Here is a 26,091-nt window from a genome sequence, read left to right as displayed (position 1 = left end):
ATACTCTGAGCTCGTTAGGTTCTCTGCCCTCCAAGGGGTGCCTCACTTGTCACCTTCATACTTGGCATCCCACACTCTGGAGCAGAGAAATGCAGTAATCACAAGAATTGGATTTGTTGCCAGTGCACCTGGGAAAGATGAAGCTCTGTTACCTCTTGTGAAAGAAAGCGCAGAGGGGGAGAGGCCGACCTGGGATGGGCAGGCTGAGGCCCAAGAGAGGGCCTGTAACACTGTACTCCGGGGCAGCCTGGGCCTGGATTCCATGGCTTGACCCTGCCTTTCACAAACAGTTCACAACAGGAGCTGGCGGAGCAAGCTGCAGCCGGGGGTCATGCACCGAGACTGGTCACCGCTTAAGCAGCCAGCATTTATGGAGAAGCCCAGGCATTACCTGCTTAGTCTGCTCTCTTTGAAATACCTCTAGTTCCTCCACCTGTGCACGGGGGAGAAGCAATGGAGACAGTGAGATGAGGCTACTGCCAAGCCGACCTCACTGGGCTCTGATACTTCTTCCAAAGAGTGTGTGTGGTCAGCATGGGCAACCAGGGGAATGACGATGAGAAGGTGGGAGGGAGAGAGAAGGGCGGGGCTGCTGGAGCCAGGTAACAGGATACATTATGCCTGTGATCACAACACTTGGGAGGTGAAGGCAGGAAGATGAAGAGTTCAAGGCCATCTTTAGCTATATACTAAGTTCAAGGCTAGGATGAGTTACATTAGACCGTCTTAAAACACTAGTCAGTTTGCCTGCTTCAGTTTGCCTCTTCAGAATCAGCTTTCAAAGAAAAGGAGGCCATAGATATTGTCCTTACTGGGGTGGGGGTGAGGGTGGGGGTGGCTATAACCCCAGGAGGCCTCAAATCCATGATGCTCCTCCTGACTTAGCCCCCCCAGTGCTGAGATTCCAGGCGTGCACTACCACAGGCTGTCGTTAACATTCTCTTTAGGACAAACTTGGGAGTCTGCTTTCTTTTTGTGCTACCCAGTGAATGAAGGCAGCGGGCTACTGCAGTACAGACCTGGCTAAGGGGTGAGCAAAGGGCTACAGAGTGTAGAGGACGTAGAGTGAACGGACACTTTACCTGGGCGGTGAGTTTCTGCCTCTCCTCTTGGAACCTCTGCCTTTCCTCTAGAACCTTCACCTTGGCACTTTCGTACTTGGCAGTCATCACCTCCAACTCCCGGGTAGTGCTCTGTGCTTCTTGTCGCATCTCAGCCAGATGGGTCTCAGCATCAGTGCGCACGGCTGCCAGCTCCTGCACATACTTCTCCCGGGCTTGGTCAAGCTCTACTTCCAGAAACTGCCGGCCGAGGTTGGCCCGCTCTCCCAGCCCCCGGTTCTCCTCTGCCAGCAGGCCGTGAGCCTTCTTCAGCATGCTCAGCTGCTCTGCATAGCTGGCCTTCTCTGCCCGAAGCTGCTGGGCTGCTCGCTCCTGCTCAACAACCTTCTGCCGCAAAGACCCAAGCTCTCCAAGCTCCCGCTGTGCCCGCGTCAGCTCTGCCCGCAGCCCACCAGATGCCTGCCTGCTCTGCTCTATCTCCTCCCGGTGGCGCTTCTCAGTGGCTGCCTGCTCAGCCTGCAGCTGCTGGCAAAGGTGCTTGGCAGGCAGCAGCTCGCTTACCAGGGCCTGTGTGCTGGTATGCTCCAGCTGCAGGGCAGAAAGAGCTTGCTCCTTTTGGAAGAACTTTTCCTGCCAGGTCTTCAATTCCTGGCCCAGTTCCTCCGCTCGCTCTGCCTGTGAGGCCAGCTCCTGCCTCAAGTTCTCCGAAACTACACGCTGTTTTTCCACCTCCTCCCGGAGGCTCTGTACCTCTTCGCGTAGAGCTGAGCTGCGCTCTGCTGCTCTGGCACTATTGCTGGCTGTTTCCACCTGAAGTAGGCGCAGCCTCTCTTCCAGCTTCTGGCTCTTCTCCGATTCAGCTACAACCAGGCGCTTCAACTCCTTGCTCTCCCCCTCCTTCTCTAGAACCTGGCGGTTGAGGATGGATACCTCTTCTTCCAAGCTGCTGATAAGACTGCTTTTTCTCTCAGCCTCCTGCTGGCCACGCGCCACCTGGGCTTTCCACTCTTCCTCAGCTTTGCTATGGTCCTGGGCTTTGGCACGGAGCGCTGTCAGCTCTCTTTGAGCTGAGGCTGAGGCAGCTTGGCTGTGCCCTAGCTCCCGAGCCTTCTCCTCTAACTGGCCCTGCAATGTCTCCAGGGCTTTGTCCTGCTCAGCCCGGGAAGCACGCTCAGACTCCAGGCTGTGTGTCAGGCCTTCAACCTGCTGCTGCCGCTGCTGACACTGTTGCTCTAGTTTGCTGACCGCTGCCCGAAGCGCCTCCAACTCGGGGCTTGGTGCCTCTGTCTTTCCAGCTGTCTCCAAGTGGGTTTCCGGGCCAGAAGCATCTTCTCCAGCGGTACTCCCTGCAGAGTGCTCTTTTTCTTTCTTGACTAACTGGGTTTTCAGCTGTTCCAAAGTCTGCTGAAGGTCCTTCAGCTCTGCTCTTTGAGCTGCCTCTTGCCCACGAAGTTTGGCAAGCTCCTGATCTTTGCCTTCCTTTTCCGTTCGGGCATGGGCCAGCGCGTCTTGTAGGGCAGCAAGCTCCACGCGCTGCTCATTGAGGGTGTTCTGCAGCCGCACCTCAAGCTCTGCCTTGGCTGCCCGCTCCTGAGCCAGGTCAGCTTGGGCCTGGCCCCGCTCCTGGGTCAGCCGAGCTACTTCCCTCTCTTGCTGGCCGCGTTCCTCTTGCTGCTGTCCCTGGCTCTCCATCAGGGCTGCCCTCAGCCTCTTCAGTTCACTGCCCACTTGCTCAGCTTCGCGCTCCATCGCCTTCAGCGCTGCTTGTGTAGTGGAGAACGGCCGTCCCTGCTGCTCTTCCAGCCAGTCAGAGTCTCTGTTTTCAGCCCTCGGGGGCTCTTTGAGCAGTTCAAGTGAGGCTGTTTCTTGCTGCTCACCTGCCCTGAGCACCAAGGCCCTCAGGCAGGCCACCTCCTTATTAGTGGCAGCCATCTTCTCCTGCAGAGTGGACATATCATCTGCCAGCTTCTGTGCTCTGACTTCTTTCTCTTGGATCTGCTGGAGGGCTTTGGCCAGGCTAGCATGAAGCTGGGCCAGCTGACTCGGCTGCTGGCCCTCACTGTGGATGTCCTCTGCCTCCTCCTGCACCTCCTGGCCAGCCTTCAGAGCCACTAGCTGCTCCTGGAACATGGCGCTGTATCTTGCCTCCTCTTGTTGCCTAGCTTCAAACCGCTTCTGCCAGCTCTCAAGCTCCCCAAGGAGCTGGTCACGCTCGCTCTTAGCTCTGCTCTGGGAGGCGGTGCTCTCTGCCAGCTCACGCCGCAAGGCTGCAGTCTCAGCCTGATGAGCCCCCTCCAGCTGCTGTAACTGGGCCTCCAACCCCTTTCGTCCAGCCTTCTCTTGGTCTAGCTCCTTCCGTTCCTGCTCATGCTGCTCCATCAGGCTGCGGGACTCTGCCTCCATCTTGGCGACACAGCGCTGCTGCTCCTCCAGGGCATCTGCAGCCCTGCGCTTCTCCTGCTCAAGGCTGCCCTCGGTAATCTTCAAAGTCTCCTCAAGGGCCTGCAGCTGCTCTTGGAGCTGGGCCTTCTCTTGGACCACTTTTTCTCTCTCAGTTGCTTTTTGCTGCTCAGCCTTCAGCTGGGCCTCCAGCTCTGTCACCTGAGCTTGGGCCTGATGCTGTTCCTGGTGGGCAGCTTCAATGCAGGCGCGGAGTTCTTCAATCTTTCGGCTCAGCTCTGCCTTTTCCTGCTGGGCTTGTGTGACTGAGGTTTGCGCACTGTCCCTAGCTTCATTAGAAGCCTGAAGTTGCTGCTGCAGACTCTCTAGCTTGGCAGCCCTCTCCTTCTCCAATGTTTCCAGCTGCTGGCGAACAGTGTCCCGTTCCCTTAGAGAGGCCTCTTGAGCCTCAACAATGGTGGCCAGTTGCTGGGCGTGATCCTGCCTGGCTGCCTCCTGTTCCTTGGCTGCCTCTTCCAATTGCTGCTCCTTCTGCTTCAGGCTGCTGCTCAGCTGCTCCACCTGCTGGCGGAGGCCCTGGGCAGCCTGTTCTTGCTCTTGCAAGGTCTGTAGCATCTGAGCCTGTTCCTTTTGGGCCTGTTCTTTTAGGCTGGCCAGTTTCTGATCCTGCTCCTGCAGGGTGGCATTGAGTGCTGTCAGAGAGGCCACATGGGCAGTGAGCTGAGCCCCCTGGGCCTGGGAGGCCTGCTCTAGTTCCTCCTTGGCCTGGCTGAGGTTGGAGATGGAGCTCTGCAGGTCAGCAATCAAGCTGGCCAGTTGCTGCTTTTCTTCTTCAAAGTGGCCGCGCTCAGCAAGCAACTGGGCTTCCTGCTGGCCACGTTCACACACCAGCGTCTCTATACGGGCTTGGAGCTGGGTGTTGTCTGCAGCAAGTCTGGCTGCCTCTTCCTTCAGGGTTTCCAGCTGTTGGGATAAAGAGACAAATGGGGATCAACAGAACACCAGGAACCAAGCCCAGCCCATTGCCTTACTGGCTGCTTCTGTCTATTCTTACCTGCAAGGCGTCCCCCAGCACCTCACCCTTCTCCTGGGCTGGGCTCTCCCCCAGCTGAGCTGCTCGTTCTTCCAGCTGGGAAAGCTTTCCCTGAAGGATTTCATTCTTCTCTTCAAGACATTTCTTGGAGTGAACAAGAGACGTGTGAAAACAGAGAAATGGAACAGTCACCCAACTACTGCACGGGCCCTCATCTCACACACATCACCAAGTATAAGACTTGATCACCTTGTTACCTAGCTCTCCCTTTGCCCTGGCTCAGGAGGAAACCCTCAGAAACCACGGGTCTGAGCAGGGGTAATGGTTCTCCCAAAACTATAGAGACAGAGAATAAGGATCAAGAGTTAAAAGACCAAGATGGGCCCCAAGACACTGTCTCAAAGCATCATCAACAAAAAAGAAAACATGGGTCTGGAACTTCTAAGAACCTGACTTTCTACTGCCAATTCCACGGACGAATGAAGTCAAAATGGGCAAAGCTTACTTCCAGTCTCCTTACCATGTAGCCTTCCTAACACAAGCTGTGACTCGCACCCTGCCCAAATGCTTCAGGAATGGCCTGGGCATCTACACCAGCCGAGCCTCGTCTGGCCCACATCTGCTTCCCCTCGAGTGTGGGGACAAAGCAGCATGATGGATTTGCCTCTGAGCTCCAAATCTACCCACAGGCTGAGGCACAGTTACTGTCTCTCTTACAGTGGACGCTCCTGTTTCCCAGATTCTAAGTGCTATGCCCAAGAGCTACTTGGGTTGTGAAGAGGCAGAGCTGGGCTCTTAGGAACAGCAACAGTTGCACAGATTGTACATCCCTCATCTGGAGTCTGGAATCCAAAACGACCCCAAATCCAAAATTTTCTGAGCTCCAACAAGATGCCCAAAAAAGTTTTGGATTTTGAACAAATCACTGAGGTAGAATCCTGTAACTCTGCTTTACAGGGGATAAGGACTAGAGGACAGATTCCAAAGCCAGTTTAGGCTACAGAGCTAGGCTGCTGTAAATTAAAAAAAGAAAAAAGAAAAGGTTCAGACTTCTTTAGATTAAGGGACGAGCAATTTATATTATCTATGCAAATGTTCCAAAATGAGAAAACCTCTCTGATACATTTATGATACCAAACATTTGAGCAAAGAATACCCAACCTAAAATCACAACTAATTCACTAAGAGTTTACCAGCTGCTCTTCAATCTCACAATAGCTAACAGGATCAGTCCCCTTAGAGACTGATTAACGTTTCCAAGATCCACACTTCAGAGTTTACAGCTACACTGCACTCAACCTATTTATTCCCTCTACTAAAAACCCTGATGAAGCAGCTCATCACTCCAGGACTCGGCAGAGTGATGAGCTATATGTACAAAGTGTGGCCAGCTCCCCAGAAGAGGGTTACCTTATCCTGGAGGGCTGTGCTGAGCTCATTTTCCAGACGAGCCTGTTTCTCTGCCCACTCCTGAGAAGCCGTGCTGTGTTCCTCTATCAGGTCGTTGAATGCACCTTGAAGTTGCTGCAAGTGGCTTGCAAACTCTCGCACCTGAGACATGAGCAGGGTGAGGGCTGGTACCCAGCTCTAGCTATTCCTTGAAGCCCAGGCCCTGGGGACTCCAGTGATCCTTCCCCACCCTGAATCCAGATCTCTCATTCAGGACCATCCATCCCCAACCTGAATCCAATCACAACCAATCAGATCTCTCATTCAGGACCATCCATCATCACTTAGAGCTGCTGGAGCACCCTTGCAGGAACCAGTAACAAGAAAAAGTGACTGAGGTCCAAGCCCGGTACTAGACAGCCCTCTCAGCCCTCTCGGGGAAACCTCCCAACTACTTGAGCCGGCCAGTCCCCCTCACCTTAAAGGAAAGGTCTCCGTTCTCCTCAGAGAGCTGGCTAATCTTTCGATCCATCTGGTTCTTCTCTGTCTTCAGGTTCTGACACTGCTTCAACGTCTCATGCAGCCGCATGGTGAGGCTGCCAGGAAGGGGAGCATGAGACTAGTGTGGTCCCTACCTGGGCCAGCAGGGCGGGATGCCATCAGGGGCAGGGAGAGCCATACCTCTCATTCTTGCTGCGGAGCTCCTCCAGCTCCCCAGGCTCCTGGGAGCTGGCTGCCTGCTTCTCGTTCAGCAGAGCAAGGTGGTCAATGCGCTGTTGCATCATGGCTATCTGTGCATCTGCCCAAGGCAGGGGAGGATACGAGAATCAGCAAAGATACAGGGGACACGAAAAGTGCAAAGGAGGCACATGGTATCCATTCCACAGAAAAGGGACATGGTGCCGGAACAAAGCCCAATATCTAACAGGCCAGACTGACACTTATGCCAGAAATGAGCTCACAGCTCCACTGTCAGCACAAGGGACAAGATGGTACACAGAGCTGTCACCAAGGCTTCCCTAGGTGAAATCCCAAATGCTCCCATCTACCAGCACCCACACACTGTCAGGTTCCTACCCTTCTCCGTGAGGCGCTTCAGGCTCTCAGACAGCTCCAGCTCCAGCTCATCCCTGTTGGTCCTCTCGTCTGCCAGCTGTTTCTTCAGCCGTCTCATCTGGAACTGTGGGGTCTGCAGGATGTCGCCCATAGGGGAGGATGGAGAGCCTGAGAGGAAGCTAAGGAAGGAGATGGCAAAGATGCCAGGGTGAGGGTTAGGTCTGAAGTGAGCAGCAGCAGCTAGGGTGGTGCAGCTCCAATGACTGTAATGACCACGGGTTAGGAAGCCACTGTGCCTGGGTCTGTCTGCAAGGCAGCCTCACGTTCCGGGGAGAGCCTGCAGAACCTTTTCTTCTCCTCCTCTATGCCTTAATTTCCTGGCTGAAGAATTGGAGATGTATATTTTCCAAGGAAGAAGGGAACTACTTTTGGGGGCAGGCTAACTCACAACAGATCCCCAGTCTACACACTCTCAAAGCACTTAATGGTGTAAAAGGCTGGCCAACAGCTTAGCCTCCAGTACCCAAGAACTGACTAGATGGGTGTGGAGACAGGCCCAGGACATACTTGTTCTCGCTGGAAGATGAAGCGATCCTCTGTATTTCTAGGAAGCGAATCTTCCTTTTGGCCTGGTGGCTGGGTGGAGAAAGCTCTTCAGAGAGTGTGCTGGAGTAGGTGTAAGGAACTAGGGCAGGAAGCAGACAGACCAACAGTGGTTAGCAAGAGGTGAGCAGAGCAGGACAACACTACCTGAGGAGGGTGACTTTGCAGACACACATAAACTGAAGAGGCAGAACCTGACCAATGAGTTCAAGGTGTTTTAAAAGATAAGTGCAAGGCTTCTACTTCCTCAGAGCAAAGTATTCAAAAGAGCATGGTGGCGTGACACAGCTCCCCTCATAGTCAGAAACTGAACAAGCCCTCATGTCAGCACTGCAGAGGCATCATGCTGCCCACAGACCCTATGTTGGTGCCAGCCTCTGTGAAACACTTGCACATCTAGCTCTTATATCACCAAAGTGTAAAATACTCTCCTCTTGGTTCCCACGACCACTTTCTCAGGACTACATTATCTCTAATCACCCCCTTCTCCCTCTTGCCCTCTTTGCTCTGCCCACAGTGCCAGCAGCTTCAATGGCAGACAAGCTGACCTGCAAATTTGTATCTGACTCAGAGAACTTTCTTACATTTTAGACTCCCGTTCTAACATAACCATGAACATGAAGAATCTTCAATAGCCAGAAGAGAATTTGGCTCAGTCCCAGGAGCAGCAGCTGACCTCTTCATGAGAGGTGGACACTCTCACTTCGTGAGGTACTTGGTATGTCTACACTTAATCCCCTTACCAGGTTTACTGGTTTTATGTACCTGACTCCCATCTACAGCGAGCTGCATGAAGGGAAACCTTTTCCAAGGTTTCTAAAATGTGTTTAACTCCAGCTTCTAAGCCTACAGTTGAAAAGACAAAGGCAAGGGGACAGAGATGGCTGAGCAGGTCAAGCAGATCCATGGTCAGTTTCCATCTTCTGCACAACAGCTTACAACTAGGAGCTGTTACTCCAGTTCCAGGGGATCCAGCCTCTGTGGGCACCCAGCACACACATGGTGTGTGACTGCATGACATACATGCAATAAAAACACCCATACATATAAGATAAAATAAAATAAATCACGCAAAAAGCAAAACAAAACAATGTGAGAAGTGGAAGTCAGTATCACCCTAATGCAGATGAGGTCAGTTCCAAGCACCTGCTGAATTTCTCGCAGGCAGCAGGGAGCCACTCCAGATGGTCTGAGATGTTAGTGAATGGCTCAGAGGATCCCAGAACTCCTCTGCTCAGAGAGAGAGAAAGGGGAAAAGGGGGGGGGGGGGGTCCACACAAGTGGCCCTACTCACCTTTCTCCAAGAACTTCTCTACATCCTCAGTAAGGTTCAGGGAATCCTCGCGATCCAGCATAAACTTCAGGATGACAGCTAACTCAGCCTGTGCCACGGGGAGAGAAAGGTGCTAGGCATGCCACTGAAGGGAGACTCAGCACTTATCCCCGCAGTGCTCAAACCCCAGGGCATGCTGGACCCTTCTTTTTCCCATAATGCTGAAGCTCCACGGCCTGACCCACAACACATCAGCTCTACCTGTTCATCCCCTACCAGAAAACTTTTAAACATAACTTTAATGACATCTTGCAAATAACCTCTACCGGAACAAAAAATCAGTGGAGTAACAAGTACACACACAGGGACACCAGAGGAAAATGACGTCATTTCTACATGTTTTCCAAATAAGAGAGAAGACAACTAAAAACATGCATGTGAAAAAGGCCTCAGAAGTTAATCTCTTAAAAAGCTAACAGCTGTGCTTGCAAATGAGAGTACTGGCAGTATCATTTCCTTCTTTGTACTTCAACATTTTCTGCTTTTTAAAACAATGAATGGCTGTCATTACTACAAATATTAAATTTTTAGAGAAAAATAATTTTTATTTAATGAGAAATGATTAGAGGCTGGAGAGATGGCTCAGAGGTTAAGAGCACTGGTTGCTCTTCAAAAGGGCCTGAGTTCAATTCCTAGCAACGACATAGTGGCTCACAACCATCTATTATGAGATCTGGTGCCCTCTTTTGTCATGCAAGCCTACATGCAGGCAGAGCACTGTATACATAATAAGTAAGTCTTTTAAGAAAGAGAGAAAGGAAGAGGCAAAGGAAGCTCAGACTGGGCTGGCAAGTGGGGTGACAGCACAAGAGCCTACCTGAACCCTATATTCAATTTGCTCCCAGTCCCGGGGATTTCTGGAGCTCATGGTGGAGTGATACAAAAACAGCATTACCATCTAGAAGCCAAAGAAAGAGGTACAGTCACTGAGCGAGATAGGTTTCATCCTAGTTCCCACTCGAGAGCTGTTTTGAGGACTCTGAGCTATTCTCTTTCAGAATTTCTATAATTAGCAGTCCCAAGTCACCATCCTTAATAGTCCCAGGAGGCAAGATGGCTCAACGATTAAAAGCACTCTTCTAGAGGACCAGGGTTCAATTCTCAGGACCCACATGGCAGCTCACACCTGTCTGTAACTCATGTTCCAGGGGATGGTACCCTCACACAGACATACATGTAGGCAAAACACCAAATGTGCATAAAAGTAAACCTTAAAAAAAAAAATCCCAAGAGATAACTTGTTTTCCAAAATAAATCGAAGGGCTCACCAGGCAGTGGTGGCATACGCTTTTAATCCCAGTATTCAGGAGGCAGAGGCAGCAGATCTCTGAGTTTGAAGCCAACCTGGTCTACAGAGTGAGTTCAGGACAGCCAGAGCTACACAGAGAAATGTTGTCTTGGAGAGGGGGAAAAAAATCAACAACAACAACAATCAATCAATCAATCCATCCATCCAAGGGCTCAACGCTCACAGAGCAGAAGACGAGAGTCAGATTTTCACGCAGCTGACTCTCTTGACTTGTGGAATCATGAGCGTAAGCTACCAACACCAGGCAGAGAAAATGAAGCCACCTGAGCCTGGAGAGAAATATGATGACTCCTGCAAGCCTCCATCATGGGCATTAATGTTGGGCAAGTGACGTTCTTTGTCAAAGACCATGGAATTCTCAGACAAAAAATGACCTCTAACAAAGCCACCTTGCTGGCCTTGCCTCCACATCTGAAGAGTCCCAGAAACAAAATTCTCAGCACTCCTCCATCAGGTCCAGAAAAGGCCTTGCAGATTTCCCAGGTCCCTGCCACCCAAGTCTGGTATCCCACAGGTACCTTGGCCAGTTCCATCTCGGACCCCTCCATCACTTTCTGCACAGACACCAGGCATTGTGAAGATGAGGGATGCTTCCAGTTTTCTGCAATGATAACCATGCAGCAGACACTGAGCTCTCAAAATGCCTCAACTTCAGAAACAGAAGCACAACTTCCGAGGAGACAAGACGAAGGACCCCTTATTCCTAATGTTCTCTCTCGCCTGAAGTCAGTTCTACCTTGGGCAGCCCAAGGGCTCCATGGACAGTAGTAGACTAAAGCTGCCAGGGCATTAGCAGTAACTCTAGGCCAAGACCCACACTTACCTGGCAGCTCATCACTTCCTCCCCTGAGCATCACAGAAGGAGCCAGAGCTATGAGATCATTCTGTAGTCCTACTCCAACTAAGGCTGCAGAGGAGGTCTACAGCTGAGTGCAGTTAGGTGACACTGTGCCCTTATGCTGCTAGAACATTTCACATAGGGACAGAATCTCACCTGCCCATCAATTCTCTTGAAGTAGAAATGGCAGCCAGCAGCTCCAGATGACAGATTCTGAGATACACGGATGACCAGGGAAGGGGTGTGACAATGCTCCGTGCCCCAAGTTTCACTAACATTTTTTATTTAATCCTCCCATTTACTTGATTATCATTATTTCCACAGAACACAGAGAGAATCTATATCTAAAAACCTGGCCTCTGCCCTTTACCTACTAAGCAACTACCCAAGAAAACTATTTTTCCTACAAGGAAAAGGAGTTTTCTTACAAGGGTATGTGAAACCCTTTCTCCCTTCTCTTCAAAGTACGGAGAACACAAGACCAAAGTGATATCAACCCTCGGGTCTATCTGGACCTGACATGGATTCTGGGACTAAAGAGACATTCTTCTTTTTTTGAGACATTTTTCTTAACATAAGCTGGTGGTGGAGGCATCTCCAGATTCCGGGAGGCTGATGCAGCTGTTTGTCTTTTTGCTAGAGTAAGGTGTCCTGAACCTTTTTTTGGCCAAACATCTATGACCGAGTCCTCTGGTTCCTAAGTCCCAGGAGCTCAGAGCTGTCCAGCTAGTTAGTCTACTTACTCTGTAGAAAACTGCAAACAAAGTCTAGTCTTTCTGGCAGTGGCTGCTGCAGGATTTGTTGCCCCTCTTCAGTGTTGTGGCTAAAACAAAAAACAAACAAAAAGAGCAAGCTTAACACAGGACAGTTACCCATCTTTGCCTTACTGCCTACCTACAGCCCCCCTTCCCCTTCAGGCCCAGTCTGTTCTAGGCCTGGAGGCAATAAAGAAGATTCAAGAACGCTACTTTATTCTGATGAAAATGTGTGGTGGGTGAGAAATGGAGACTTGAAGCGTGGGGTCCTTCTATAAACCATGACACTCTGCCCACCCATTTGTAGTGCAAGAAAGTTTTATAGGAAGGAGCTGGGAAGAGATGGCAAAAATGAACGAGAAGCTACATTAAACAGCCAGGAGTGGCTCAAGTCTAACACGTCAGGAAACATGGCAAAAGTAAAGTGAGAGAGGCCCGTAGGAAGAGAAAACAGGGCCAAGATCTGAAAAACTGGGTGACCACAAGGCTCTGAAGTGACAGGGCAAAGTTCCCACACTCCACACTAGGCACAGGAAGAAATGGCTGAAGACTGACGACTCCAAGAGGTCATGACAAGAAGCAGTCATTCTTCATGGACACCCTTGCCTTCCCCCAACTGTCCCAACAGCCAGCACAAAGAACAGAGAAACAAGCAAGGGAGGCAGGCAGCTGGGAGTGCTCCCACACAGCCAGGCAGCTGGGAGTGCTCCCACACAGCCAGGCAGCTGGGAGTGCTCCCACACAGCCAGGCAGCTTCATTTTCTGAGGTGACTTTGCTTCTCCACCTTATGTTAGAAGACTAAGTTATCTCTAGGTGTAGCTGGGAATACTAACCATCAAAGATGTCCAGACACCTCAAGACCTCAATCCTCAGATATCAGCCACGTTTCTGGAGAGAAGGGCTGGCCTGAGAACCTTCCGGTGCAAGAGACATCCTTGCAAACCCAGGTGCACTTATACCATGACCATGAGTTACCTCACCTTTTCCTGGGCACAAAGAGACTTCTTCCAGGTAAAGCCCCTCCCCATTCCAATCAAGAGGTGTTGGGGCTGCTAGCAAATAAGTGTTGACTCCTACAGTCTTGAAAAGTACTAATCTGACTCCTTTAAAAAACAAAACAAAACAAAAAATAATAACAACAAAAAACTTCCCTACCTACCCACACTTGGAGATTCAGTAACCTAAAGTAAGAGATTTCTCTACCCAAATGTTCGCAGAAAAGACTTGTTTAAATCAAGTGAAGCTAGGTGTGGCACTTCCCACCTAAAACAATCCCAGCATCTGAGGTAGAGGCACAAGGATTAGGCATTCAAGGCCAACCTAATCTTTAAATTATATGTGTATAGATATATGTAAAAGAAACTTTCCTGAAGGTGCTGCCAAACTGTACTCAAACATTCTTTTGCTGAGCTGTCTAGCATCAACTTTTTGGGGTGCAGCTGCCTGAGTCCCCCGTGCCCTGTAGGTAACACACGCGTGAGCCAGCACAGTAGACGGGGAGAATCGCTCCTGTGTCTGCTGCCAGCACCCGTATGTGGTGCTCCATCACTTCTGTGCATCCCCAGGAGCAGTTATGCAACATGGACCACCCTACTGCTTCTGTAATCAAGTGGAGGAAATTCATCTTTTCTTCTAAAAAATAAAATAAAAGACTTTTCTATGTGTGGGTGTTTTGACTGCATGTATGCTATGCCCATGGAGGTCATGCCCATGGAAGTCATTATATATATATATATATAAATCTTCTGGAACTGGAGTTACAGAACATGTGAGCCACCATGTGGGTGGTAGGAATTGAACCCAGTTCCTCTGGAAGATCAACCACCAACCAGTGCTTTAGCTGCTGAGATGACTCCAACCCAGAAATTAATTTTTCCAGAAGCAAAAAATTCTGGGTCTAGTCTAAATTCAAGACAATGAAGAAAACCTGGAGTTAGTGCTTTCTACAGGAATAAAACAATGGGATGAGGAAGAAAAAAGGAGGAAACAAATTCAATGAGAAAAAATAAACTAGGCTACTGACAAAAGATTTTGTGAGGGGAGGAGGGAGGGAGCTCTGCCTGTCCTGGGACTACGCACACCAGGCTGGACCTCACAGAGCTCCACCTGCCTCTTCCTCCTGATGCTGGGATTAAAGGGTTAAACCACCATGCCCTGCTTAGAGGACTTTTCACTGTGTTGCTCATACGCACCAGCAATTCTCCTGCTTCCCCTTCCCAAGCAGCTACAACTACAGAACATGCCGCCACACCCAGGTCAATGATTTTAGTTGGCTATGGTGACAACTGTCTACAATCCTAGCACCTGGGAAACAAGATCAGGATCATCCTTCAATACAGTCAGTTTGAGGTTAGCCAGAGCTACATGAAACTCTGTCTCAACAACAACAACAAACCACAAAATACAATTTTAAATTTTGATTTGCTACCAAGGGAGTACTACAAAGTAGATTTAAGAAATAGTCTTTTTTCCCCCTTGGTTTTTCGAGATAGAATTTCTCTGTGTAGCCTTAGCTGTCCTGGACTCGCTTTGTAGACCAGGCTGGCCTTGATCTCAGAGCTCTGCCTGTGTCTGCCTCCCTGAGTGCTGGGGCACCATTGCACCCCACTAAGAAATAATGCTGACATTATACAAATAGACATAAACTACAACAAGAAGAACGGTGAAGCCTTGAGGGTCTGGTGTCCAGGATGAAGCACAGGAAGTTGTTTTCTTTAAAAATAAAAAGCGGGCAGTGGTGGTGAAGGGCTTCAACCCCAGCACCCCACAGGCAGTCGGGTACATTTCTCGGAGGCCAGCTTGGTCTACAGAGCAAGTTCCAGGACAGCCAGGGCTACATAAAGAAACTCTGTCTTGAAAAACCAAAAATGGAGGAGGAAGAGGATGGAAAGGACTATAGGAAGGAGGGTGGTGACCTAACATAAGTCAGTACAGTGCTTAATTGTCATGCCTCAATAGCTGGGTAAGAAAATGGGAGCATTTGGGCCAAAGGTGATTTCTTTCAAAGGAACCAAAAGTTGTTGAAAATTCCTGTAAGAAACCTCCCACCCCACACTCAAAGTTCAAAGGATAACATAAAACCATTACCATTCTAATAGGCACATCTGTCCTGGGCTGCTGTTCATCAGCACCTGACTTGCCAACAAAGAATTCCAACTCATCCTTACCCACTTAAACACACTTCTGGGCCAGTGAGAAGACTTAGCAGGTAAAAAGCTATAGACTCACAAGACTGATGACCTGAGTTTAATCCCTAGAACCCATAGGGAGGAGAGAACAAGTCCTGAAAGTTATCCTCCGACCTCCTCATGAACACTGTGGCACACAAGCACCTACATTCAGTTATCACACATAGACACACTAACAATGAGATAGTGAGGCAGGGTGAATCGTGAAAAGCGGGGCACAGGAGACTACTTTTGAAACAGGAAAATTGGAAGTTCTTGGGGTAGTCTCTTCCAATTGTGCATAGGGCCTTGAAGAGCCTTCCATGCCACGGTCAGAAAGTCTCTGGATAGGACAAGACTGAATCCTCTCCCACTGAGAGGTCCAGAAACTAGAAAGGCAAAGTCAAGGTGTGAGTCTTTGAGCCTACTTACTCTTCTAATAGCCCAATCCCACCTGGCTTTCTGCTCAGAGCTGGGGTCTGGAAAGCATACTCACATGCTGTTGATAATCTTAATGAAGACGCTACAGTCTTGGAGCTGCAGCACTGTCTCCACGGGGTCAGCAACATGCAGACTGTTCACCTGCAAGCCAAATGGAAGAGTCGGCTGAGATTTCATAGAATGCCAGAAGCATGCAGTTCACAACATCCCCTAGGTGCTGGCACCACTGTGCTCACTGTGAGTGCCTACAGTTGTAGCTATAGGAGTAAAGGGGCAGGTGATTCCAGGATCCCCCACCCACCCCACACCCTTGCCCCCTTTCTCTTTCAAAATAGTTTCACTTCTACCCTAAGCTGTCAAAAAAAAAAAAAAAAGATTTGGGGGGGGGGGAGGTTTCGAGACAGGGTTTCTCTGTGTAGCCTTGGCTGTCTCGGACTCGCTTTGTAAACCAGACTGGCCTCAAACTCACAGAGATCCACCTGCCTCTGCTTCCCGAGTGCTGGGGTTAAAGGCGTGCGCCACCACGCCCAGCTTCAAAACATGTTTAATCCCTCTAGCTTCTACTTACAAAATGCTGGGGTTGCAAGCATTTGCCCGGCCACCAAGATTTTTAAGCTGTCCCTCCTCACCCAGTGAATGTGCCCATACATAGCCACCGAAGGCTTTACCAGTAAGAGCCCACTGTCCGAGCTCTCCCGGGGCCCTAGCATCTGAAGCACACTAAACACAATGGGAAGACCCAGGTCTGAACTCAGAGATCCGCCTGCCTCTGCCTCCCAAGTCCTGGGATTAAAGGTGTGTGCCACCATGCCCGGTCTTCAATTCAAATCTTTCAGGCTCAAACTTAATAGGAATAAAACTGTAAAATCCTACTCTTTTAAAAGGTACTAACTTGTCAGTCTGTTAAAAATAATTAAGACACACAAGTTAATGGTCAGTCACTCTGTAAATGATCAAAGTTTTTAATGTGCTCAGAACTGTGCTTGTAATCATGCTAAGTACAAACGTAATTCATCTACAAGGATAAGCTTAAACCTTCTGTCCATGTTGTCAAGTTAAGCCTAAAACAATTTAAAGGAAACAAAATTTGTTTAAAATCAAGTATACTTAATATATTAGATGATGGCTCTCAAATTCTTTTAAAAAAATGCTAAATATGGCATTTTAAGTATTCAAGAAAAAAGGGCTTTTCATGATAGACAGAAGTGCCAGCTCCTAGTGGCAGCCCTGACTGAGGTCTTCTTTAGAAGATGAGACAGCAGACTTCACCTGTAACTTTCTTCAATGTGGCTGCAATGAACACTCACCTCACCTGGCACCAGGAAGCTGCCCAAACTGTGGGCAATTGAGACACGTGTGAAAAAGTATACTGCCCCTCTTTGCCTCACCAAGGTGGGTCAGTTTCTCAAGTCCTCTGGAGGAAAGTCTCTACGACGTTCTGGGCCTGGCAGCCTAAGACTGATGCAGCCCTGGGACCTCTGCCCCTAACAAAGCTGTCAAGACCCCAGGAAGAACCCAGGCTGGCTCCCTGGGGAGCCAGTAAATCTGTGTCATTCTAAAGTGACACAGAGGACATCTGGTCTATATTCCCTACTCAAAGTTATCCTTCTCAGATTTCTGTGATGGTGATGATGATGGTGGTGCACACTATCGTTATCAGTTTAGCTAACCTTAACCAACCCCTCCTTGTAGGCTGCTGCTGCCAAATCATAGCTAGAAAGTCTGTCTCACCTTAAAAACATTTTGCTTTACAGTAACTCTGGGTGCAAAAGATGTATATGATGCTAGCTAATGATATAAATTTGAGATCTCTCTCTCTCTCTCTCTCTCTCTCTCTCTCATTTGTTTCTTGTTTTTTGCTTTTTTTGTTTTTCAAGACAGAGTTTCTCTGTGAAGCCCTGGCTGTCCTGGAACTCACTATGCAGACCAAGTTGGTCTCGAACTCAGAGATCTGTCTCCCAAGTGTTGGGATTAAAGGCGTGTGCTACCACTGTTGAGCTCACATTTGAGAAACTTCAAAGGGAAAGTCTAAATTATGAGTCTCTCAAATGAAAAGGCTCTAAACCTGAGGACAATTACTGATGCCAATTACTGATCTGGTTTCTTATGTAAAAACCAGGCCTTGTTTTCCCTAGAGCTACTAAGTCTCCTGATGAGAAGGGCAAACTCATAGAAAGGTTTACCTCGATGACAAACTTCATGCAGAGAAAGGTTAACTCACAAAACAGGTTTCAATCTAAAATTGTGCTTTTTACTATTCCAGAAATAGTTTCATAGCCAGGTATGGTGGTGCACGACTTTAATCCCAGCACTTGGGAGGCAGAGGCAAGCGGATCACTGTGAGTTCAAGGCCAGCCTGGTCTACAAAGCGAGTCCAGAACAGCCAAGACTACACAGGGAAACCCTGTTCGAAAAACAAACAAAGATTTTTAATTTATGTATATAATTATACCTGCGTAAGTTTATGTTCAGCAAATGCCTTCACCTAGAACTGAATTTATAAGCAATTTGTAAGCTGCCTGATGTGGGTACTAGGATCAAACCCTGGTCCTCTGCAAATGGAATGAGTGAGTGTTTTCCAGCCACTTCCCTCTGAGTAATTTTTTAAAGATAGTTTTAATTATCAAGTACATGTATATATTTTATTTTGTGTGTGACTACATATATGATCTATGTGTGTGTGCATATGGAATGTGTGTGTGCATGAGCACAAAGTACATGGTATATGTATTAATGTCAGAGGCAACTTCTGGCATCAATCCTTACCAACCTTGTTTGAGACAGGCTATCTTTTCTGTTATAACTGTTCTCAGCTACACAGAGCAGGCTAGCTGGCCTTTGAGCTTTGGGGAGCCTTGTCTCTGCCTCACATCTTGCCGCAGGAGCACTGACTACAGGCACAGGCTGCCATGCCTGACTCTAAGTGGGTTCTGAGGACCTAAACTCAGGCCCTCATGTTCATGTTTTGTCCACTGCGCATCTCTCCAACCCTATTATGTGTATATTTCATAGCATTCTCTTCACATAATGAAAGTACTGTTTTGAGCTGCTATTTCATAAAATTAATTCATGAACATTTTGCCTCCTTGCACTTAAGTGCATCAAATGCATGCAGTACATATGAAAAGGCCAGAAGTTGGCTCCTCTGGAACTGGAGTTATAAACAGTTGTGAGCCACCATGCGACGACTGAGAATCAAACCTGCGTCCTCTGCAAGACCAGCAGCAAATGCTCTTAACTGCTGAGCCATGTCCCCACCCCCTATAAATAATTCTTAAAACAAAACAAAAAACAAAAACCCTAGTCTTCTATCCACTCTAACAAGACTAACTTTGGGTGGTGTGAAAGCTGCCAGTGAACTCTACTCTCCTCTATTGGGAAAAGTCAATGAAGCATTTTCAGAAACACCAGGGCTCATCAACAAATCCTGCTATGAATATGGCTGGCTGATCAAGAACACTGAGCAGCCTTTCAGAACTGGAAGAACAAATGAGTAAAGAAACACATTGAGAAATATGTGAATAAAGGAGGCCTGGATAGCTCAATTGATAAGGCTCCTGACCCTGAAATGGAAAGAAATATGTGAATTATAGTGAGGACTGAACATGGCACCCCTAAATAAACTATTACAAAGTGACTTGCTCTGCATTGTTGTCTTAAATTAATGGTGGGTAGGAGACTTTAAATAACATTTAGGAATACTGATGGAAAACTCTCAATACTGCTACTGGAAAAAAAAAATCTCCCTTAACTGCCTAATGGTTGTAGATAAACACAATGTACATCATTTTCATAATAACCAGAGACTAGGTATTTAGATTATTATAAACTCCGGTATTCAAATATTTTGAGTTATCTATGATAAAAAGTAGTTGTAAAAGTTCTGCATTTTGACCAAGCATGGCAGCACATGCCTTTAATCCTAGCACTCGGGAGGCAGAGTCAGGTGGATCGCTGTGAGTTCGAGGCCAGCCTGGACTACAAAGCGAGTCCAGGACAGCCAAGATAACCTTTAAAAAGTTCTGCATTTCGAGCAGGGCATGGTGGTACATGCCTTTAATCCCAGCACTCAGGAGACAGGCAGAGGTAGGCAGATCTCTGTGAGTTCGAGGCTTGCCTGGTCTACCAAAAAAAAAAAAAAGTATCACATAATATTACAACTCATTTACATGCAATTCTGGATTTAGATAAAGATTTACTGACCTTCCCACCGGGAGTGCAAGAAAGTATGTATTGTACTGGGCCAGGTGAAGGACAATCCTGTCTTAATTTTACAATATGCTATGTTTGGCTGCCGTCATTTTTATTCAGTGAAGCAACACCTTTGCACCACAGTAAGAAATACATAAAATATTCGTCTTCGTTTTTAAAAGGAGAAAGAGGAAGAAACAGAACAATGGAACCAGACAGAAACATAATAAAGACAATGTTGTTTGAAGATTAGTTCTTTGAAGACCAAAGTTCCTGCCAACATGGGCATCAAGGTTCACAGTCAATCCTTTAGTCAGAAAAATACACAGCTTGGTGTGGTAGTCCATACCTTTGATCTTAGCACTCAAGAGGCAGAGCTCTCTAAGTTCCAGGCCAGGCAAGACTAGCTACCTAGTGAGTGACACACACACACACACACACACACACACACACACACACACACACACACACCCCAGAACAGATCAGAGTGGGTTCACATGGTGTCCCAATGTTCTGTTCCATGAGCAAAGGAATACCTCAGAGAAGCCTGCGCTGAGCTACAAAGTCATTGTTGTCAGCAGCAGCAGCAGCAGCATCTTTGGCAATATGAAAAGTTAACCAGTCTGCAAATGAGAAGCCTTTGCAGAGCCCTGGCTTATAGAATGTTCTGTTGCATGTCTGCAGTTTCCTGAAGATGTACAGCAAAAAAAGAAAGCTACTTACCCAAGAGAGGAGCGTGGCTGCCCGGGTGGCATGGAGTGTCATCTTGGTGATCCCAGTCAGTCACTCCAACACACCTGGAACCCAAGAGAAAAAGCATGGTTAATAAATTAGAGATCTCTGTTCAATAAAGAGAAGAAAAGCAGTTCCATTTACCAGCTCTGAACATATCAACAAACCACTAGCATTCAATCCACTAAGGCAACACAGAAAGTTTGAAACGTCAGAATACACATCTGCATAAATTACTCTAAAGCTTATATTGTCAGGGCTGACTACAAAGAATCTTGTACTCAACTAAACGCTCATAATCTCCCAGTTGGTGGAAAACACAGCATTCAAGGTTAGTCTGTGTCCTGCTCTTTGGTACATGATGCCTTCAACAAGGAACAATCATGGTTTGTAAACCATCAGGGTCTGAATATTGATTCCATGGAACCATCTTTATGTGACTTTAGACAATTAATATAACTCCTTTCCTTTGTTTCTTCATCTGCAAAATGGATCCATATAAATCTCCCTGCCTTACTGTAGTAATGCAAATAGCACAGTGCCTGGCACATGATAGATAATCAATATATATATATGACCTTTGTTCTTAAATAGAAGAGGTTAATTTCTGGTTCTAGCTTATAACCAAGCCATGGACTTCCTGTCTCTGTCGTCCCAGCACTGAGATGAAAGAGAAAACCATAGCACCTAGCTTTTAGGTGGGGACTGAAGATAGGAGCTCAGGTTCATACGCTTGGGCAGCAACAACTTTACCCACTGAGCCATCTTGCCAACACCTATAACCCCCAGGGGACATTTAATGTAAGAGTAGGCACTTGTCCCAGTATTCTTACCCCCAATTCACTTTGCCCCTGGGAACCTGCCACTTGTCTGCCAAGAGACCCATGGGATTACAGAATCAGAATTGTGTAAGTATTTCCCAGGACCTATCAGCCCCATAATTCCCAAAATCTTCAAGAACACAACTGTCCTCTCCCACCTCCTGTAACAACTGCCCACTATATCACTACTCTATGAGTGGCAAGAACAGAAAGGACTTTCACCTACACAGCACCAAAAGTATTAGCATCTCTAAAACCTAAGGCCAGCAGAACCAACAGCTGCCTAGTGCTTTCTGAACACAAAGTACAAGGAATAAAGAAAGACACCATTTTTTGACAATAAGGCACCCAGTCAAGTAATGAAGAAGAGATTCATAAACTGGTAACCCACTTCCCTTCACCCCTTGGAATCTCTACTCACCAACCAACCAAGAAATTCTTTTTAGTCCCTACTTGTTTTTCCTGTCCTGAAAGCTACAAGAGAAACAGAAGACAATGACATCATCACTGCCTTTGAGGGGTTTTTAGGAGGGTGAGGAATAAAATTAAATACCTAAATCACTAATAAAAAAAAATAATTAAATGTTAACTATAAGTAAACACTAATTACAACTAACTACTTCCTGACCCTGCAAAACCCAACATGATAACTACCACCTGTCGTATCAGTGACACAGACTGAGAGATGAGCCAATTTATATGGTCTTTGGACACAGTTAAGGTTTTCTCAGAAGGACAGATATGCTAAGGGGCCCATGTGTTCCTCAGTCCTGGAAGATTTCTCTGTGGGCACTGACTGGGTGCCCAACTCTTGGGACCAGACCAACCAGTGCACTGAAATTGGGCTTTGTTTTGTGTAGCTGGCCAGCCTACAGCGGAGAGAGCAGGCTTAGCCTGAAGGATGAAGGGGGCAATAGTCAACTACTCAACTGGGGTGCCAACTGGGGTTGTTACAGCTCAGTATGAAATGCTCACTTAATCTGTGTAAGGTCCTGGGTTCAACTCCCAGAACTAGAGTAAAGAAAAAAAGTCTCTGCAATCTTCAGTAACAAGAGCCCCTGGAACCCTCACTATGCAGACACTTTATTTACAACAGGAAATAAATCTTGCCCACTCAAAGATTCTACAGCTGTGCTGCTTTAAAAAAAAAAAAAATCACCTGCGGTTTAAGCAATCTCTTTTCTTCATCTCAGAGGCAAAATTTACAATTCCTGGTGTCCTCCCCAGAAAACCCTATCTAAAACTAGTTCACTGCTCAAAAACTCTTGCATTAAGGTCAAATGTCTTTTCTGAGGTCCCCAGGCACAGACCTTAGGAATCTAGTGCTCACACTAGAAACTGCTGAAAGCTCTTGTCATCAAAGCTAGCAAAGAGCACTTCCTCAAGACACTAGGGTGCACAGCTTTGGGGAGGCATAGCCACAGTTTAGCAATGCTCGCTTCTGTGAGTAACAACATTGAAGCCAGGGGTAGATAGTGCTCAGCACTGGGACTATAGCTTTAAGCAGACTTTGGTGTAGCAGCCAAGGGCTCTCAGCCAGAGCACCATCGTCCCTCCCCTCCCCCTGAAATCTGAGGCAGGCCCCACCCAGAAGACTGGGTGATGGTGATGGAAAAACAGATTCCCTGCAATTGTAGCCTTCTGTGAACCATTTCACAGAAGGATCTGAGACCCACCCCCACTCACTCTGACTGGGCATGTCAGAAATAAAAACAACAAAATTCAGATGGTAGGCCAGGTCCCACATACCTATTTATTTGAAAATGAAATGTATCCACAACTCAAAACTGAGGCATCATCCCAAAGCTGATAAAGTACCTACCCTCTCTTTTCCCCATTCCAAGGAAGACAGAAAAGAAGTAGTGACCCTGTAAATGTATGCTCCCCCTCTGTCCGCTTTACATTTTTTAAGCTATACCATAATTCCCTATATTATGACCAATTTCCACACTTACAAGGACTCCTCTATGAGCTGGGCAGTGGTGGCTCATACCTTTAGTCCCAGCGCTGGGGAGACAGAGGCAGGGGGATCTTTGTGAGTTTGAGGGCAGCCTGGTGTACAGAGTGAGTTCCAGGACAGCCAGGGCTACACAGAGAAAGCCTGTCTTGAAATACAAAACAAAAGAAACCTCCTATGTTTCCACAAAAGATGTGAGAGTGACACTCAAGAAATACACTGCCATCTGGTTTGCACTCTGTCTGGATCAGGAGTTTAAGACTAGCCATTGTTTCCTACAAGGGCTGAGGCTAATCTAAACCACCTGCTAGAGCAGACCAGAGGGTCAGGCTGCTGAGCTCTGGGGGTCTCTTCTGAGAAAACTGTAGGTTTAGGAGAAATCAAATGATGCCGGAAAGTCTGCGGCACAGCAGCATTCCTCCCATGCTCCACCCCAGGTCTGGGCTCCAGCTCTCTCTTAGCAGCCAACTGCCTGAATACCACCACCTCACCTCAAGATGACATCAAAGTGAACTTTAGTCTTAAGAGAGCTACCACCTGTCTTAACTCTCAATTTATGGGCCCCTGTCACCGCTGAACCCTCATTCTTTTACTGCTCTGACTCCCAGAATTTTTGAGGCCACAGAGGCTTCCACTTCAAGGTGTTACTCCTCAAACTCAGCCCAGGCCAACTCAAGGTTCCAAAGGCCCAGAGACTCACAGCTAAAAAAATGGCTGCCTTATCTATACGCCCAAGCTCGGGAGCAAAACTCACCATCACTTACCCTGGAAGCCACCTGGCCCATAGCCGTAAAACTTCCAGGCTCTTGCACCTTGCCCTAAAGAGCTACCCTCTCCTCCACCTGAGCAACTTCTGCACCCACTGAACACTGAGGTTGGGAGCTCCTCTGGGACGAATACATCAAAAGCCACAAGCAAACAACCATTTGGACCTTACCCTGGCAAAGGCCAAAGTACCCTGATAAAGTGTTTATTCACCATACAAGGGAGGCTGAGACAGGAAGATTGCTAGTATTCAGTCTTTAAAAAAAAAAAAAAAAAAAAAGGCCAGGTGTAGTGGTGCACACTTTTAATCCCGGCCCTAAGGAAGCAGAGGCAGGCACATCTTTGTGAGTTCAAGGCAAGGCCAGTCTGGTCCACATACCAAGTTCCAGGACAATCAGGACAGTGAAATTGTGTCTCAAAAAAGCAACAAAAAGGAGCTGTCTCGTTTGTGTATCCTCTGTCTTAAAAAAAGAAAAGAAAAGAAAAGAAATAGAGTTGGTTTTTGTTTTTTTGAAGATAAAGTTTCTCTGTGTAGTTCTGGCTATCCTGGAACTAGCTCTGTAGACCAGGGAGGCCTTGGAACTCAGAGATCTGCTTGCCTCTGCATCTGAATGCTGAGTTTAAGAGGGTGCTCCACCACCACCCGGCCCAATGGTAGCGGGGGAGGGGGGCTGCTTAAAAAACAAAAGGCCGAGCTGGAGAGATGGCTCAATGGTTAAGAGCACCACCTGCTCTTCCAAAGGTCCTGAGTTCAATTCCCAGCAACCACATGGTGGTTCACAGCCAGCTGTAATGTGATCTGATGCCCTCTTCTGGCCTGCAGGTGTACATGCAGGCAGAACACTGCATACATCATCATCATCATCATAATAAATCTTTTTTTTAAAAAAAGGCCAACAACTACTCCATGAAAAAGTCAGTCTTTCCTCTGTTTTGGGGGAGAGTGCTGAGTAGGCTATGTGGACCAAGTATAAAGCGTCCCTCTGCATTTCTGCAATCAGAAGTAAAGCAGCCTGCTGGATGGATTCTCTACTTGCTCTAAGGAACTAACTTTCAGCTCGGGCCTCTTCCTCTTCACACAGCCCACCCTCTTTGTAAGCTAGATTTTGGCTCAGAGTCCTGAGGCTCTGGACAGGAATGAAGAAAAGACTTCAGGGAGAACCCACATTCCTTTCTTTCTTCAAAGGTTGCTTATTAGTTGTCCTTGGTGACTCACACCTCTAGAGCACTTGGAAAGGCTGAGGCAGGAGGGTGGCTCTGAGTTCGAGGGCAGGCAAGGCCTCATAGCAAGGCCTTGTCTCAAAAGAGGCGGGTGAGGAGGGGAATCATGCCTGAAGAGTTAATGACCTAAAAGCTTCGGGTGACTAAGAAACTGCCAAAAGTAAAGTTGACAAGCAAATAACATCTAGGAACTGGGAAGCTCCTGACAAGAAAGACAAGACACCAACGTCTTCGGTATTATAACTTTGAGACTGAAGACCAACAGATCTGCAGATGGAATCTTCCACCTCCAAAAGTTCCCTTTTCTGCCCTATAAAAGCCGAGCCCCAGGATCTCTGCAGTCTCCACTCCCGCGAGAGACTGCTGCCCTTCATTGTTCTAACTAAAGGACAATCTGCTTGTGTTGAGGTCGGTCTCTAACATCACCTGGCTTGATCCGGAGCTATAAATACTGATACCTGTTCCTTTCCCCATCTTCTGTAACGTCAACATCTGAAAGATGTTAGCAGGAAGGCTGCGTTCATCAACGGCGGCCTACAGGCACAGATGTGTGAAGTGCCCGCGCAGGCGCACATACACAGCCCTCTGGGGCAGTTCATCTACCACACTCACACACAGCTACTACATTCACACACTCTGATCCCTGGCAGCTGACAAAACGGACACGTTTTCATTGTCCAACGCCGCAAACGCACCTAGGACTACAAAAGGAAACAGGGAAGAACTCTACTGGGCTGTCGCTACAGCTCTAAGGCAGGCGCACACACTACTCCCTCCAAACAAAAACACGCTGACATCTATGAGGGGAAAGAAAGGCGCCAACTCCCGGATGTTGGCAAGCTCTGCTGCCAGCGCCTGTTTCTCAGTGTGTTTGCTTGCTCTCCCTTTCCTCTCCCTCCCCTTTAAGGATGGCGCAGGAAAGGGAGGTGAGGGGGATGAACCACCCCACCCCCTCGTCCATTTTTGAAAAAACAAAACGAGAAAGAGTGAGGGAGAAAAAGTCTTAGAGCTGCGGGGC

The 26,091-nt window shown here is 47.8% G+C and overlaps 1 protein-coding gene across 7 annotated transcripts in view; it reads right to left on the bottom strand.

Annotated features, from left to right (window-relative positions):
• Positions 1-26,091, bottom strand: part of NUMA1 (nuclear mitotic apparatus protein 1) — a 73,766-nt gene that overhangs the window by 14,244 nt on the left and 33,431 nt on the right. For 5 of the 7 annotated variants that reach the window (XM_084801631.1, XM_084801627.1, XM_084801630.1 and 2 more), the window contains exons 2-15: positions 20,301-20,374; positions 15,442-15,527; positions 11,766-11,845; positions 10,703-10,785; positions 9,693-9,773; positions 8,837-8,924; positions 7,507-7,624; positions 6,961-7,118; positions 6,565-6,682; positions 6,362-6,479; positions 5,905-6,045; positions 4,516-4,638; positions 1,083-4,424; positions 392-433 (exon numbers count right to left, since the gene is read on the bottom strand). In XM_084801631.1, the coding sequence (XP_084657757.1) occupies positions 392-433; positions 1,083-4,424; positions 4,516-4,638; positions 5,905-6,045; positions 6,362-6,479; positions 6,565-6,682; positions 6,961-7,118; positions 7,507-7,624; positions 8,837-8,924; positions 9,693-9,773; positions 10,703-10,785; positions 11,766-11,845; positions 15,442-15,527; positions 20,301-20,342 (4,620 nt within the window). In that variant the 5' untranslated portion in view covers positions 20,343-20,374. Of the gene's footprint in view, positions 1-391; positions 434-1,082; positions 4,425-4,515; positions 4,639-5,904; positions 6,046-6,361; positions 6,480-6,564; positions 6,683-6,960; positions 7,119-7,506; positions 7,625-8,836; positions 8,925-9,692; positions 9,774-10,702; positions 10,786-11,765; positions 11,846-15,441; positions 15,528-20,300; positions 20,375-25,531; positions 25,883-26,091 lie in introns of those variants that run through there. The other 2 variants (XM_084801632.1, XM_084801633.1) reach the window with 2 other exon arrangements.

The sequence above is a fragment of the Acomys minous genome, assembly GCF_964271855.1.
Source record: "Acomys minous genome assembly, chromosome: 2".
NCBI lineage: Eukaryota > Metazoa > Chordata > Mammalia > Rodentia > Muridae > Acomys > Acomys minous.
This window is presented reverse-complemented; position numbering and strand designations above follow the sequence as displayed.